General features: G+C 45.5%; 1 protein-coding gene across 2 annotated transcripts in view; it reads left to right on the forward strand.

Moving 5' to 3' along the window:
- LOC139056974 (uncharacterized) overlaps positions 1 to 13,686 on the forward strand; it is an 82,038-nt gene extending 68,352 nt beyond the window's left edge. For both annotated transcript variants that reach the window (XM_070534760.1, XM_070534759.1), the window contains 3 exons: positions 3,441 to 3,644; positions 5,377 to 5,502; positions 13,347 to 13,686. In XM_070534760.1, coding sequence (XP_070390861.1) covers positions 3,441 to 3,644; positions 5,377 to 5,502; positions 13,347 to 13,541 — 525 coding nt within the window. In that variant the 3' untranslated portion in view covers positions 13,542 to 13,686. The remainder of the gene's footprint in view (positions 1 to 3,440; positions 3,645 to 5,376; positions 5,503 to 13,346) is intronic.
- Positions 13,687 to 14,855: the final 1,169 nt, after the last annotated feature.

The following is a 14,855-nucleotide window of genomic DNA, read 5'->3' on the forward strand; positions in this document are numbered from 1 at the left end:
GCCGGCAACCCGTTGAGTAAGCGTCGCACCTCTTGTTTGACTTCATCGTCGCTCCGAAAGATTTGGTCGTTCAAATGTTCCTTCAACTTGGTGAACAAGTGATAATCGCTAGTCGCGAGGTCTGGACTGTACGACGGGTGGGCATGAGAGTCCACCAAAAGTTTGTCAAAAGTTGGTGTGTTTGACAGGAGACGTGAAGTCGGGCGTTGTCCTGAAGCAGCGCTACACCTGCAATCAGTCGTTCTCGCCTGCGGTTCTGGATCGCTCGCCTGAGTTTTCTTAGTGTTGCAGAATATCTGTCTGTGTTGATTGTTGTAATATGTTCCATGAAATCTATCAGCATTGTCCCCTTACGATCCCATGAAACACTGGCCATGACTTTGCCGCTGACAAAGTTTGTTTGAACTTGCGACTGGTGACTCTGGGTGATGCCCCTGTTTGGAGTTTTGTTTCGTTTCGGGAGTGAAATGAAACACCCACGTTTCTTCTGCCGTAACAATGGAGTCCAACAATCCTTCCTTGTCTTCTTGACACTTTTGAAGAAACTGACGAGCACAGTCGGGGCGTTTCTCTTTGTAGTCTGGTTTCAATGGCCATGGTACCCATCGAGCACAACACTTGTGATACTCCAAATTTTCATTCAAGCTATTTCCACTTTACCGTAAGAACTCCAGGAATCTGAGCAACAACTTCCCGGACGGCGATCTCCCCTTTTGAAGCACTTCGCGATGGACCATCGGGATAACAGCTCCGAATCTCACTGCCTTCCACTCCGTTCTTCATTGTGGACATCCTTCCGGCCGGTACTAAACTCCCTGCACCACTTTCGGACGTGTTGAGCGGACATACACTTCTCGCCATACATGTCTGTCAACTCAAGATGAATATCCACAGCTGGAGTCGCTTTGGCGTGCAAAAAGCGAATCACAGAACGAATCTCGCACTTCGTGGCGTCAACAATAGGAACCTCCATGTCGGATGACTGCCGAGTCAAGAATGAGCGGCGCAGTGAACTGCAGCCGGAGGGATAGAGAGTGGGTGAACAGCCGCGCGCAGCAGTACTGCCAGATTTCGCCTTGCACTTTCTGGTGTGGCCGGAGCTCTTTGGCAACCTTATTTATGGATCAACTCTCGTACACAGAACTGATACCATTATCTCAAGAGGTGCGACGTGACTATCGTGTCGCATAGTAAATAGTGTCTGGCGTGCAGGCAATGTTGTTAGGTTCAATTCCAGCTTTGTGAATTTTACTAGTAACGTACTTACGAATTATCAGAAGCCAACAAGTACTGACACAAAGGACAACATAGGGGAAATTACTTGTGCTTAATAAGTGAAATAAAGAAACGATAAATTAACTGAAATGAACGTGGATGAAAACGAAAAGAGCTTGCCGCAGGTAGGGTACGATCCCACAACCTTTGCATTTCGCGTGCGATCCCCTGCCAATTGAGCTACTGCAGCGCCGTTTCCTCGCCCACTTTCTTCATATACAGAACCATGACAACAACTAAAAACGGACACCGACCACGAAAGTTGATAAAAGTAACACGTTTCTTATTCTTCACCGACTTTTACAAACTTCCGTATTGGTGTCCGTTTTTTAATTGCTGCCATGTAATATCTCGGCCAAACAAGTTTCCGTCTAATTATTCATTTCGTATACAGAACCAACGACAAGCCCCCTATATTCAGCATATATAATCGTGGTGTACGGCAAGCGTCCCGGAATATTGCAAAACATATAGCAAGATTGCTATATAACGAAATCTTGAAGTTGCCAGTGAAAATTTTTGCCAAGGCTGTGTTTAATTCACACAGATGTAGCTTCGTGCAAACATTTTCCATCCCGTCGCCAACGTGCTCACTAAACATGAGCTTGGTAACAGTTGCAGCAATGTCAAAGTAGTGGTTTAAATATTGCGAAGCTCGTAAAAGCACCCTCATGACACTCTCAAGCACTTGGTCACGCAATGCAGTGCAAGACCCACCAAAACACAATAAACTTGTTCTTTGTCTAAACACAACCGTAATACGCTTTTTTATTTTCGCACATTATAAACCGGATGCTTTGTTTAGTTAACCAAGGACTCTTTGCAAAGTCTGAAGATCGTATAAGTAAATGAAAATTTGGTTAGAACAAAGATTGCGCAATTATTTGTAACTCTTCTGATAAAGCAACGAATGTGGAAGTCTTGCCACAGTTTATTATTTGTTACTCTCCACGTAGTTCTATAAAAAATAAAACATAAACATAAACAAATATAAACAGCGTGCATCGTACTGTGCACCGAAGAGCACGAAAGCCAACTACATGCCTATTAAAAAGCATTGAAATTGGAAGAAAACCGGTACTCTGCAATTGTGTTCAAAACATATAATCAGCCTACTCACTTCAATATTTCTGCACCCATCACGCCAGGGATGACCATCACTTCCTACAAATATAATAGCACTGCTGCTCTGTGTCTTTTATGGGAAGCGATGAAACTTCGTAATCATATTATATAACACCTCTAAGTAGGCCGTGGACGAGGTTGCAACGATTTTCATTTAGCATTTATTAAATAACACCATTAGGATTACAGAATTAGTGCCAAGGATAGGCAGGCGCAGTCGAGTACGACAGAGAACTGGGTGGGGTGAAGAAATTAGAGCATTCGCAGGCGCAAGGCGGAATCAGCTAGCCCAAAGACAGGGGTAATTGGAGATCAATGAAAGAGGCCTTCTATCTACAGTGGACATAAAAATAGGCTGCTCATGATGATGATGAAGCCATAACATAAAACAATCAAAATTTGCTTGCATATCTCACCTAAGATTATGTGCACTTGGTCAGAAGACACTTTGTGAGCAATATAATTTCTTGAGAAAAGTGTGAAAATAGATATATAACGCTTGGAACGCGCCTAGTCGCATTACCAGCTTCGCTCTAATATAATGCCATGGAAGTGTAATTTACGCACGCAGTAACTTTCTGAAAACAAAAATATGCCTCGATGACCTCACACGCTGTTTGGTCGTCACTTTTGCCCTGAGTCTTAACAAGCGAATGGCACGCTCAATATGCCTTTCTATCTCCCTTCGTAAGTATTCTATACGTTTCTTTATAAAGGCAATGTTCGGCAGATCCCACTGATTAGCCAAAGAAGAGTGTTACTTCTTTTGCCGGCGGTTTTCTCCTCGTTACAAAAGCATGGTTTTCACGGCCAGTTTGGGCCGTGATAAACTTTGGCTTATGTATGGCTTGAGAGTGAAAGCTCCCGTCGCGGCCTGAAAGAGGCACTTTACGCGTGAGTGAGGGCAGACTTTTGGGTCGTAAACTACATATATTACCACCTTCTGCGTGAAGCCAGATATACCACTTAACAATAACGCGTTCTTCTCTTGTGCCGGGGTGCAAGGCGCTCACAGTTGTGTTACCGTCTCTCCCTCTCAGGGCAACACTATCTGGAGCCTAGCGGTCGATTCTCACCACTGGCCACCCAATATTACGTTCGCCGTCACCTTAGGAATGGCCGGCAGATGGTACAGGCCGAAATATGCGGACAACTTGTACCCCTCGCCAGGAAATTATACGCTTGGCTTTCCATGCGCAACGGATGAGCACGCCCCAATGGGTCAGATGGTCAACGTTACTGAGGTGAGCAAAGAATTTAGTGCATTTTGTGAACTTGGTACAGGTAACGACCATCAACGCTTCAAACATCTGTGAACGCGCCCTCGGTTCCACTTGTTCAACTCGGAAACAATCTGGCTCTTTGGGAAGAACAAACTAATTTAGCACGGCTGGATATTTCCGTCTTCGTGCAAGGTGCCCCAGCTAAGGTTAACCAATCTCCTCAACGAAAAAAAAGATCGCAATACACGATGCAAGAGACGATTTTAGACCTACTGTGTTTGGTCGTCAGACCTTAGGCCATCAAACACCGTAGGTCTTGTGATTGAATCTTGCACTTTGTTTCTGTAGCCCGTATTTTGTTTTATTTAACAGCTTTACTAACGTTAGCTGGGATCATACGGTATATAGACCTCCAATGTGCCGTAGTCATGACAAACAGCAATGATCACGCAGGATTGAGCTTCCGCTTACTTTGAATAGGGTTGTCTGTCTCACTCATCATAAGTGAACTTGGGTGCGACGATCCTTGTTTTGACTTCAGGATTCCGAGTCACCTTGAAAAGAGGGAAGGTAATATAGTTCCTGAGTTTAGCTTCAATCTGATGCATTTTCACTATGCACGGTATTCTGCTTTGATATATATTATTTTCATGGCAAAACACTAATTTCAACATATCTTTATCCCGACATGGCTACCACGATATAAATGCACGAGTGTATGCATATTATAATGCCAATTAGCTACGGCGAATATGGCGCTATAGGTACTTAGGAGGAAACATTTGATAGGGCGCTGGTATGTCAATTCACGGGCAGTGTGAAACCCCTTTTCTCTGCAAGCACTGCACCGAATTTTATAATGTTGCTTACATTTGTAGGAAAGCATTATTATCTAGCGAATGTGGGCAGAAGACTATTTAAGTCTTCATTCTTTTGTTAAACATTCTTGAAAACTGTAAAATTTCAGGAAAAAAGAAACGCTACTGTAAGGTTAACCACTGTGTAACTCAGCGATGAAAAGGTATATCGAAAGTTTGTAAATGGCACCGAAAACTACTCCTCAAGTGAATAAATGTTATGCAATATACAATCATGTAACTCATGCAACTAATTCGGGCGTGTAACGTTTCCAGAACATTTAGAACCTGTCTAGCGTACTTACAAAACATGTATATTCATATATGTAATTTTTCCATTTACGTTCTCAGCCTATGTTTTTTACAGAAGTGCAATATTTCTTTTTGATGAAGTGTTACGGATGCGTAACCTTAGGGCCTCTGTCTTTAGAAACGTGCCAATTTTAGGTAATTCTTGTAATAATGTTTGAGTCCTAAATAAACGTTCTGTTCATACAGTTACTACAACTTTCTTTTTTCGCGCAAATGCGATAAATGTCGTTCTAATTGGTCCAGCGGTTGTCTTATAAAAATATTATCACGTTTTACAAGTCTTTGAATACGAGTCCGCGGAGTGGACCCCGAGCTAAAGCTTCCTGCAATATTAGTGAAGCGCCGGTGGTTTCTTCACCTCACTTGGATAAATTTGTTGATCCGTTTTCTATGCTATCGAGAACAAAGCGTGCATTTGCGTTACGGTGAACGAGCTCGCGCTTGGTTTAAGACTGTTATAAAACACAGATATTGAACAAGCTTTATTTTAAACTCCGTGTAAAGTGATGCATATAGTGCAATGAGAAGCCTTTCATGCTCAGTACTTCATAACAAATGTTACTTTTGTTTTTCAATTCCCACAGGCATGCATTGACCAAAGATACAGTAGTGATTTCAAATACGATTTCGCCTATAAATCGGAATTCACTTACAACAAGCAAGAAAAGTGGCTGTTTACATACGACACCGCACGTTCCCTTCGATTGAAGGTAAGAGCATGGGTTCACGGAGGAGTCCCTAATTGATTATAGTTTAACTCTTCGTTTACTGCCACGAAGAATGAGAGAACATGCCTGTGGGTAAGGAGACAGCAAGAACCGCAATTAACCACTGGGGCATTGTACTGTTGTCAACTTTGTCAGTGGAACACGTCGACTGAGTATCCCTCCGGCGTGTCTCTGATTGTTTGGCGCAGCTCAGGCAATGAATCGGCTTCTGAGTGGCGCACCTATGTAGCACCGGCTTCTCACATGCTGCAAACAGGCACAACGACACGTTCACCCCATTTGCAATCTGATAACGACTGATCGTAGTCATAATTAGCTAACTTCTATATATGCTTCCGGCAGATTGACTAATGACTAATGACTGATGGTTGACTGATGAATTGAATAATCTCGTCATCAGAGAGGATAAAAATAAGCCAATATATTTGCTCTAAAAATACCGGTGAAGTAACGCCAGCTGCTCATAGAAAACAAAACTCAATAAAGGTACAAACAAAATATCAGGATGCATGAGTTGAGCCAATAAATGGCGCCAAAAACAAAGACGCATTACATTCTGGGTAGCAATCATTGATCACGATTCCTGGGCTTGTCAGGTATCATCACTGCTGCACGTTATCTGGAAAGAACGCCACGCAAACGTCAGCAGAGTCGTCGCCGACGATGATAAATTGAGTAAATGGACCTGAAGTTTAATATTTGCCTTTTCAAACCAAGGTAAAAAGGACAAGAGAGTGTCCTGTGAGTCGTCACCGCGTTTTCTGCACTTTGAAATGTTTTGCGAAGGACGCATAGTTGCGTATGCGCGAGTCCTTAAATTTCTGTTCACTGCACAAATTGTGTCAAGCCCATTTATGCCACCATATTCGTACTTTCGTTGACAAAAGCTAATGTATAGTGGATAAGCTGAGAATAAAGTAAAAATAAATATCGCTGGCACGCATTCCCAAGTTCTGGCGGTATTCGACAGACCATACAGACTCCCAAAGGAGTATTACTGCTTTCCGATCACGATTTACCTTCATTGTTCTAGTGAATAGGACCGCAAAAGAAGCTCAAAACTAGCTTTCATCCAGAATTTGGTGAACGCTGCTATTCTTCAGTTTGTACTGTACTAAAGCTACTGGAAGGGTGCAAAGTAACATCATCACGGTAGCGAACATGTACCAGAAGCTTTCCAGCGGGTATCAAACGCACCTTACAGATGCCCGTGAAGGACGGCAACTACTCATTCCAATTTTCGCGCTCCAAAGCAGTAGGAGAGGAAGTAGTGGCAACGTAGCAGGCAGGCAGTTTGACAAGTGAGATGGCTTGTACAAGCCACCTACTTGCAGTAAGCATGTTGAATGTTTTTGACGATGCGAAGTGTTGGAACCCCAACAAGGGGTTCAAAAGAACCATTTGCTCGGCATGTTGGTAAATGGTCCTTGAAACGACAGCGCAAAGTAACACGAAATTACACAGTGCGACAGAAGCTGTGGGCGGGCTGTGTACGTCCTGTCATTCTTACTCATTCTGTAATTTCGCTCTGTAGTTTAAGTATGATCAGCGCTGTCTACATGTTGACGTTCGTAGCGCATTGCCTAATTTAACGCTGTAGTGTTACGCATAGAAGGGCTCTGGTTGCAGCTAGATTGCAGCTGTTGTGAGGTAGTGGCGACTCATGCAGTTCGTTGAGTTTCATAGCTCTGTAAAGCGAAACTTTCTGAGCAAACCCACGCGAACTTTCTAGGCCGTAGCCACTGCGGTTCCAGATGCCTCGCCGAATATCCTACACACTAGCCTACGCTCACGCAACGAATCGTGCAATATAAAACCGTAGGTAGAACCACTAAATTTGTGCCAGCTGCCTGTCTGTTCTCGATGCGATAGCTCAGTGAAACTATAAATGCTAACTACATATTCTCAATGCAGCAGACTTGCGCCTTAAAGCGCATAGCTTCTTTATTGAAGAGGAGCATTTAACACCTTCTTATTCGGAGTTTCGCACTTGCGCTCAGCGGCTTCTTACCGGGCAAAATGCACAGGTCTTACAGATACCACAATTGCCAAGTCTGCTGATCACGTAGATGGCGTGATGGAAAGTTGGCCGATCCTGGTGATAGCATCATTTCGGTGTCACGTGGGCCGCGAGGTGTAGGTCACCACATTTTCCAGGCAGAATATAATCGGCAGCTGCTAACCTGTGCCATAGATAACTTTTTGATGGCATATCAGTAACCGTTTCACAAAAGTTTTCTTCACATAGACAGCAAGTACACGTTGTAACTGCATAATTTTCACTAAATAAGGGATTTATGGCTAGGTCAATTTATCGCTTGCTGATCAGCATGCCTGCTCAAAACGAACCTGATAGACTTTTCAGACCCAACTGAACTTATCGCGAAAAGTTGTAGGCTTTCGCTGTTTTTCCGCTCATTCCGGCAACCGAGTTCAGGTCGTATTTCTGCAGTGTTCATGAAATTCTTTCTCTATATAGAGATGGAATGCCCAGCTTCCTGCAAAACGCATGCGGTTCAACATGTCACTGAATTACATTGCCGTGTTTTAGGCAGCATATGCTTGCGTATGCGCTGTCGTTCATGGTAGCTCACGCAGTACAATGATTGAAACCACTCGTAGGTATCCACCAGACGCATGACCTTCTTCCCACGGGCGCTTTCTAAGTAAATGGAGAGTAAACACCAAGCACCACCGACGCGTGGGGCGTATGTTTTAGGCGTTCTTATGTTCTGATTTTTTTCCGGGCCAATGTGTACTTTATACAACTGCACCAACGAGTCGAAGCCCCTCAGAGCTATTGCAAAATTCTCAAGAACGCTGACATGGAAAGTGCGAAAAATGAGGACTCTTTCTATTCTCCTTCGCTCGCGGGACCACGAGCTCTGAGATGGCTGAAACGCTCATTTATGCTCACAAAAGCCCCGACGTGTCGAAAAGCTTCCATAAATCATTCTCGACTCCTAAGCGCATCTTTGGACTATGGACCATAATCACAATTAGTATAGATGAACGTAACACGTTTCTTTCCATTTTTTTGTAAGACGTAGATAAGGCATTTGGTTTTCACGATAACCTGACATGGATCCGTTGTGATAAAGTGCTCTCTATGCTACCGAGTTAGGTAACACTGCTATGAGAAGTACCGGGCAGTACGGGAGCTTTCCAACTGAGCACAGAAGGCCATGACCGGGCTTCCAGGTCAGGGTCGGGACATCGCCAACCACGCTGACTTGTACAAAATTTTGTGATTATTTTCGTCGTACCAATACACCGCACACCTGCATCCCATGCGGCGGTCACCTTGCGGGCTATAATTTAAAACTATCATAATTTCATTCCAATATCATGACGTCAACCTTATGTAACCACCTACCTAAACATCGCCGGGGGCATACTAAGTTTTTAGAACCCTCCAATCTAACTTTGTCCTCGTTTGGAAGAGGTTCGTTTTGTTTGGCTTTAAAGCGAATAGCATTTCCTATACTGACATGTTTTCTCTGTGTCACCCACTGAAGGGAACACATGAGGGGAAAAGGGGCGAGAGGGTTTTGCGAGCGCCGAGCTATAGCGGAGCCAAAGTAGATCACCGGAAGAGGAGGGTTCCGCCGTTGCCTCCTAGTGGTGCGAGTGGGTTACCGTGGCCGCTCCCCAAAGAAATAATTCAACAATAGCGGGCACTCTATGGCTCTATGGCACCCAGAAACCAAATTGACTTTAGTGCACCCAGCGGCTGATGTGAACAACAGAACTACACTCCCGGTTTCGCTCTTGGGCGAGCACACTTTGAACGCTACCTAGCACATTTTACATCGTACATTGCTCACATCACATTCGTAGATTGCTCACATCGGCGTGGCATTCGTTTTTGCTTCTAGTGCTCAACCGCTCACTGTCTCGGTGGGGAATAGTTTCTTTTTATTTATCAAAATACAATTGAGAGCACTCTTGACAAGCCTTCATCGAAGCTGTCATCAGCGCAATGTGCAATTTCATAAATCAAACTCAAGACGCCTTATGAAGTTAGGAAATCCTGACGCTCAGCAAAAAATGGCCATTCCGGGTTTCCTTTGCGTCCTTCTATTGTTATGGCACAAAGCTAGGCAGCAGTACTTCCCGTACAAAGCTCCGCCGGACTGCATCAGATGGAAAAAATTTGTTACACCCATGTGCCATTTTTGTATTTAGACCTTATAGAAGAACTGCATTTGTAAATAGTGAAAGTGCCCATTACGAACAAATGTAATTAACTTTTACAAACACGGCCTGGAGGGCACCTGGCGTGCTCGAAACAATACCATAAAATATGACGAAGGCATCTTATTTCCAAGAATAGACTATTGCCTAGTCTTATTTCGTGCTCTTTAAAGCACAAACTCACGGGCAACTGCGCGTCTTCGCCAGACCTTGGTCTCAGTGGACGCATCGGTACAGCAAATATAAAAAGTGTAAACATCCTGAAAGCTACAACACAGGCTATCAGCCAGACGCCAGCTGAATCACTTCTACGCGCGCTTAAGACAAGTTCATGTGTGCAAAGGTAACTCGTCAGTCGCTTGGAAGACGGAATTTTCGACGTACAATTTCCTGGTTATTGACCTTCGGTGTTATTTTTTGCACATTCTACTGGCGCAAGCGACGTGCACACTCCCATGTTTTCACTGCTGGCAATCGCTCGTGGCGTTTTCAACAGCGTGAGTGCAGAACGAAGCCAAATGTTGTTGGCGAAGCGGAGACACAAACAGCGTCACAATCATGGACCCTAAGATTGCTTTAACGGGAAAATAATGTTACACTAACTCCATCACAGCGCCCGACCTGTCTGTCGTTAATTTCGTCGCAACACCGGCTGCGGCTGGCGTGGCAAAAAGCTACCAGAAAAAGTAAAATGCCAGGGCGAAGAAAAAGCGCCACAAACATGTCCCGGTCAGCTTTACTACACGCCAAACTGACTGCGCAACAAGAGCCGAGCTATCTTGTACAGCGAAGGTGTTAAGGGCTACCTTCCCCAGTATCGTGTCCACGTATAGAAAAAAATCCGAAAGCTATAGAGCAACGCCGGGCCGACCCGCGGCGGAGGTGACGCAGGCGTTGAGCACTCGACATACGTGGGCCAATCCCCAAGATAGTGCAATACCCGGTAGATCCGCGGCGTAAGTGAAGCAGACGTTAAGCACTCCCCGTACGTTAGCCGCTCCCTCAGATAGTGCAATGGCGGGTAGACCCGCAGCGGAGGTGGACCAGACGTTAACCACACCCCATACGTAGGCCGCTCCCTAAAGTAGTGCAATGCCGGGTAGACCCACGGCAGAGGTGAAGCGGGTGTTAAGAACTTCCCATACGTAAGCCGTTCCTATGATAGTGCGATGCGAGGCCGACCCCGGCAGACATGAAGCAGGTGTTAAGCACTCCCCGTACGTGGGCCGATCCCTAGGATAGTGCAATGCCGGATAGATCCGCGGCGGAGATGAAGCAGGCGTTAAGCACTCCCCCCACGTAGGCCGCTCCCTAAGATAGTGCAATGCCGGGTAGACCCGCGGTGGAGGAGAAGCAGGGATTAAGCACTCCCCGTGCATAGGCTGCTCCCTAACATAGTGCAATGCCCAGTAGATCCTCGGTGGAGGAGACGCAGGCGTTAAGGACTCCCCATACGTGGGCCGATCCCGAATATATAATAATGTCGGGACAACTCGCGCCGGAGCAGAAGCAGGCGTTAAGCCCTACCTGTATGTGGGCCGCTCACTAAGATAGTGCAATGCCGCGTAGACCGGCGGCGGACGTGATCAGGCGTTAAGCACTGCCCATACGTAGGTCACTCCCTAACATAGTGCAATGCCGGGTAGACCCGTGGTGGAGGTGAAGCGGGCGTTAAGCACTTCCCATACCTATGCCGATCCCGAAGATATAGCAATGTCAGGCGGAGCTGCGGTGGAGGTGAAGCAGGCGTTAAGCAGCACTCCCCTTACGTGGGCCGATCCCTAACATAGCGCAATTCCGGGTACACCCGCGGCGGAGGTGAAGCAAGCGTAAGCACTCCGCATACGTAGACCGCTCCCTAACATAGTGCAATGCCGGGTAGACCTGTGGTGGTGGTGAAGCAGGCGTTAAGCACTTCCTGTGCGCGGGTGCTCTCTAAGATAGTGCAACAGCGGGCCGACGCGCGGAGGAGGTGCAGTTTTCCATTAAAGGGGTTCACATACACGGCTTCGCTATTCATCCTTCTTCAAAGAGGGGAGAAGCACTGAGGCGTGTAATTTGAAATTTTTTTCTTCTTCCTAATTATGCATAGTGTATGTGTACACGTCATTTTGAGACGGGGTTTTTTGCCGGTTTCGTGACATCGCGTGACAGGCACGGGAAATTAAAGTGGTGTTAAAGATTTCGGCCACTCGCTTGAACGTAACTGCGGAAATGCGGCAAACGCAGTTTGCAACAGCTTTAATTTATAGTTCCAAATGCTTCGTTCACGAATTAACTAACCTACAACTTTCCTACGGCCAGAAGGTGGTCGAGATATAAGTAGTTGTCATCTGGCAGTCAGGCTCCAGATGTATAGCTTTTCGAGCCACTTTTTGAGGGTGACAGCCATGCAACACCACTGCGCTTTACCAATTACCCTTCCCTGCCTCTCCTGTCCGACATGCCAAGTCCATGTAGAAATAACTTTGCAGTTAGTCGCAGCTGTTATTTGCCGGAAGCCAATCTCAGCATGCGAGATATAGCGAATGGTGTGGATATATCGGCCATTTGCTCGGCATTGAAATCGCAGGATACACTCACCTACGGACTATCCGGTGCCGAAAGGATCGTGAATGCAAAGTGAACGGATACCGAATTCGTAGATATACACACACGGTAGCTTCACGCATAAAGAGTGCGGTTGTGGTAACGCAAGATATACCCTATATTTGGAGGGACTCATAAGTACTTGCGACGGCATTCTTAATCAAGCGTCAACGATTGCTGAGAAGTAGTAATATTTAGAAACGCACCCTCATCTCGACAGAAATGCGTCCGCTTGCCCAACGAGTAACCTGAATGTTGTCCAAAAACATTCAGATTACCGTCCCGTCAGCCTTTTATAAGTTTCTTTCAAGTAAATCTCTAGATTCGAAGCAACCTTCTGCCTCCATCGCGTGTTGTCTAGAGGCTTCAGAAGCATTTTTCAGAGTCGATTTACGTCGGGGTGTTTCAGCTGCGGCAATGTTTTGCCATTATGCAGTATATAAGGGAAAGCTAAGTGGGACCAGTATAAAACCGAAAGCCTTGTGGAGCCAACGCACAGTTTCAAAAGTATGCGCTGACAAAACTGCGAGCTGTATGACCAGGAAAGCTGGCAACGTACTCTGCCACCAAACTTAACGCACCGAAATACAAGATGTGCAAAACGTACAGTCTCGACTCGACATGACCTTGTGGTTGCTTTACCTAAATTACGCCAAATAACCCCCCCCCCCACACACACACAAACACACGCACAAACACACGCGCGCACACGCACACACACACGCATACTCACACACACACACACACACACACACGCACACACACATACTCACAAACACACACACAAACACACACACACACACACACACACACTCACACGCACACACACACACACACACACACACACACACACACACACACACACACACCCCACAACCGCCACCGCCACAACAAAATTAAATTATTGGCACCCTTGCTCACGTCTTGTGAGCAAAATAAATCACTCAATTCGCCTCTTCAATCAAGCATTTGATTTCATGGCTCATTGCTGACACTGTGACTGCTTAAGTAAAGGGTGGAAATTATTTCTCTTCATGCAGTTGTGTGAGACCAAGAAGAACATGACGCACCTGCATTACACCTTCGCCGCAGTCAACATCCAGTTCGAGGATGCCAAGGACTACTGCGGCTTCGGAGAGTTCCCGAGACTGCGCGCTTTGAAGGCTCTGGCCCGCTTTTTCGCGTTCAACTACACCTCGGCCAGCGAAGAGCAGGCGTGCTTAGCGACCAGATAACAAGAACCGCGCCCACAATGCCATCAATTTGTTATCATTTTTTTGCGCTAGTGATGCCTTTGCCAAATGAATTTCACTTAAATAATTTAATCGATGTCGCTATTATTCCTGATATCACTAGGCCAATAAATATAGTGCGCAAGAAGTGCCGGGCTAAACTCTATAGTAAACTGCACTGCTCGATAGAAAATTGGCCAGAATGTATACCTTAAAGAAGTAGTCGCTGAAAAAAAAAAACGTGCAGTAGTATAGGAGCAAACACTACAAGTCATGCATTTTTTTTTTCCCGAGTTGGAGCTTCACTGAGGTTTTGAAACTCTGTGCCCTGCAAACGTCACTCCTGCACGCGATTATATAATTACGCATGGCCCCTCGCCAGGGTAACAACACACGTAGCACTTTACTCCCGGTGCTTCAACTCTTCCAAGATGCAGAAACAACTGCGGCTAAGAGTGATGTAGTAATCTCAAGGCGCGCACACCCATCATTTTTACATCTATATGGTGATTAATTGAAACCCGTTCGAGACGCCAGACTGCGGTGCGTCTGCCAGAACAGCGAATCTAGATTAGAGCGCTTCTTGGGAACCTGGTCAGTGCAGCGATGTATCGAAGACGAAGGTACGTGTACGTGATGCAATGCAGAAACGGAACGTGGTGGTTTTAGTTGTAGGAATACTTGATGTACTTCAGGGACAAGTAACAGGGATGGTGAAGCTAATAGCCATGGAAGTTTGTGAGCTCGGGAATGTTTCTACGGACTTGAAGATGGCATTGTGCATGGTGCCAGATGTTAAAGGCAGGATTGCGAAATTGAAAAAAAAAAAGAAAACAAGGTGGGCTCGCAACACACCGGAAGATACGGAGGCTAGTCAGAACAACGAATATTATAGTCATTGACATCAACCTGCAAGTACACTTAGCGGATCGCGACGCCGCTTTTGGTCGTGACTGCATAATATTTTAGCCGCCTTGTAGCTGCAACGACGAGACGCAGATTCGCTTTGTGGGCAGCACTTTTTCTAAGAGGCCTCAGGTATAAGAAGGTCGATTAAGAGGAAGCTTGAGCTCGGCTGCTCCTATCTAAATACATGTAAAAGGAGAATTCGTTTTTCTCGGCAACCACTGCAACCAATTTTACGAGGTTTGTTGATTTTAAAAGACAAACTTAAAATCTAGGAACCGTTGGATTCGAATTTTTGAATTAGGTCACCATTCTTTTGTTGAAGATTGGCAAAAATCACAAATTTTCTGAAAACAAAACTCAAGTTTACAACTCCGTAACCCAGCAATGAAAATTTATATCGGAATTCTG

The sequence above is a fragment of the Dermacentor albipictus genome, chromosome 3, assembly GCF_038994185.2.
Source record: "Dermacentor albipictus isolate Rhodes 1998 colony chromosome 3, USDA_Dalb.pri_finalv2, whole genome shotgun sequence".
NCBI lineage: Eukaryota > Metazoa > Arthropoda > Arachnida > Ixodida > Ixodidae > Dermacentor > Dermacentor albipictus.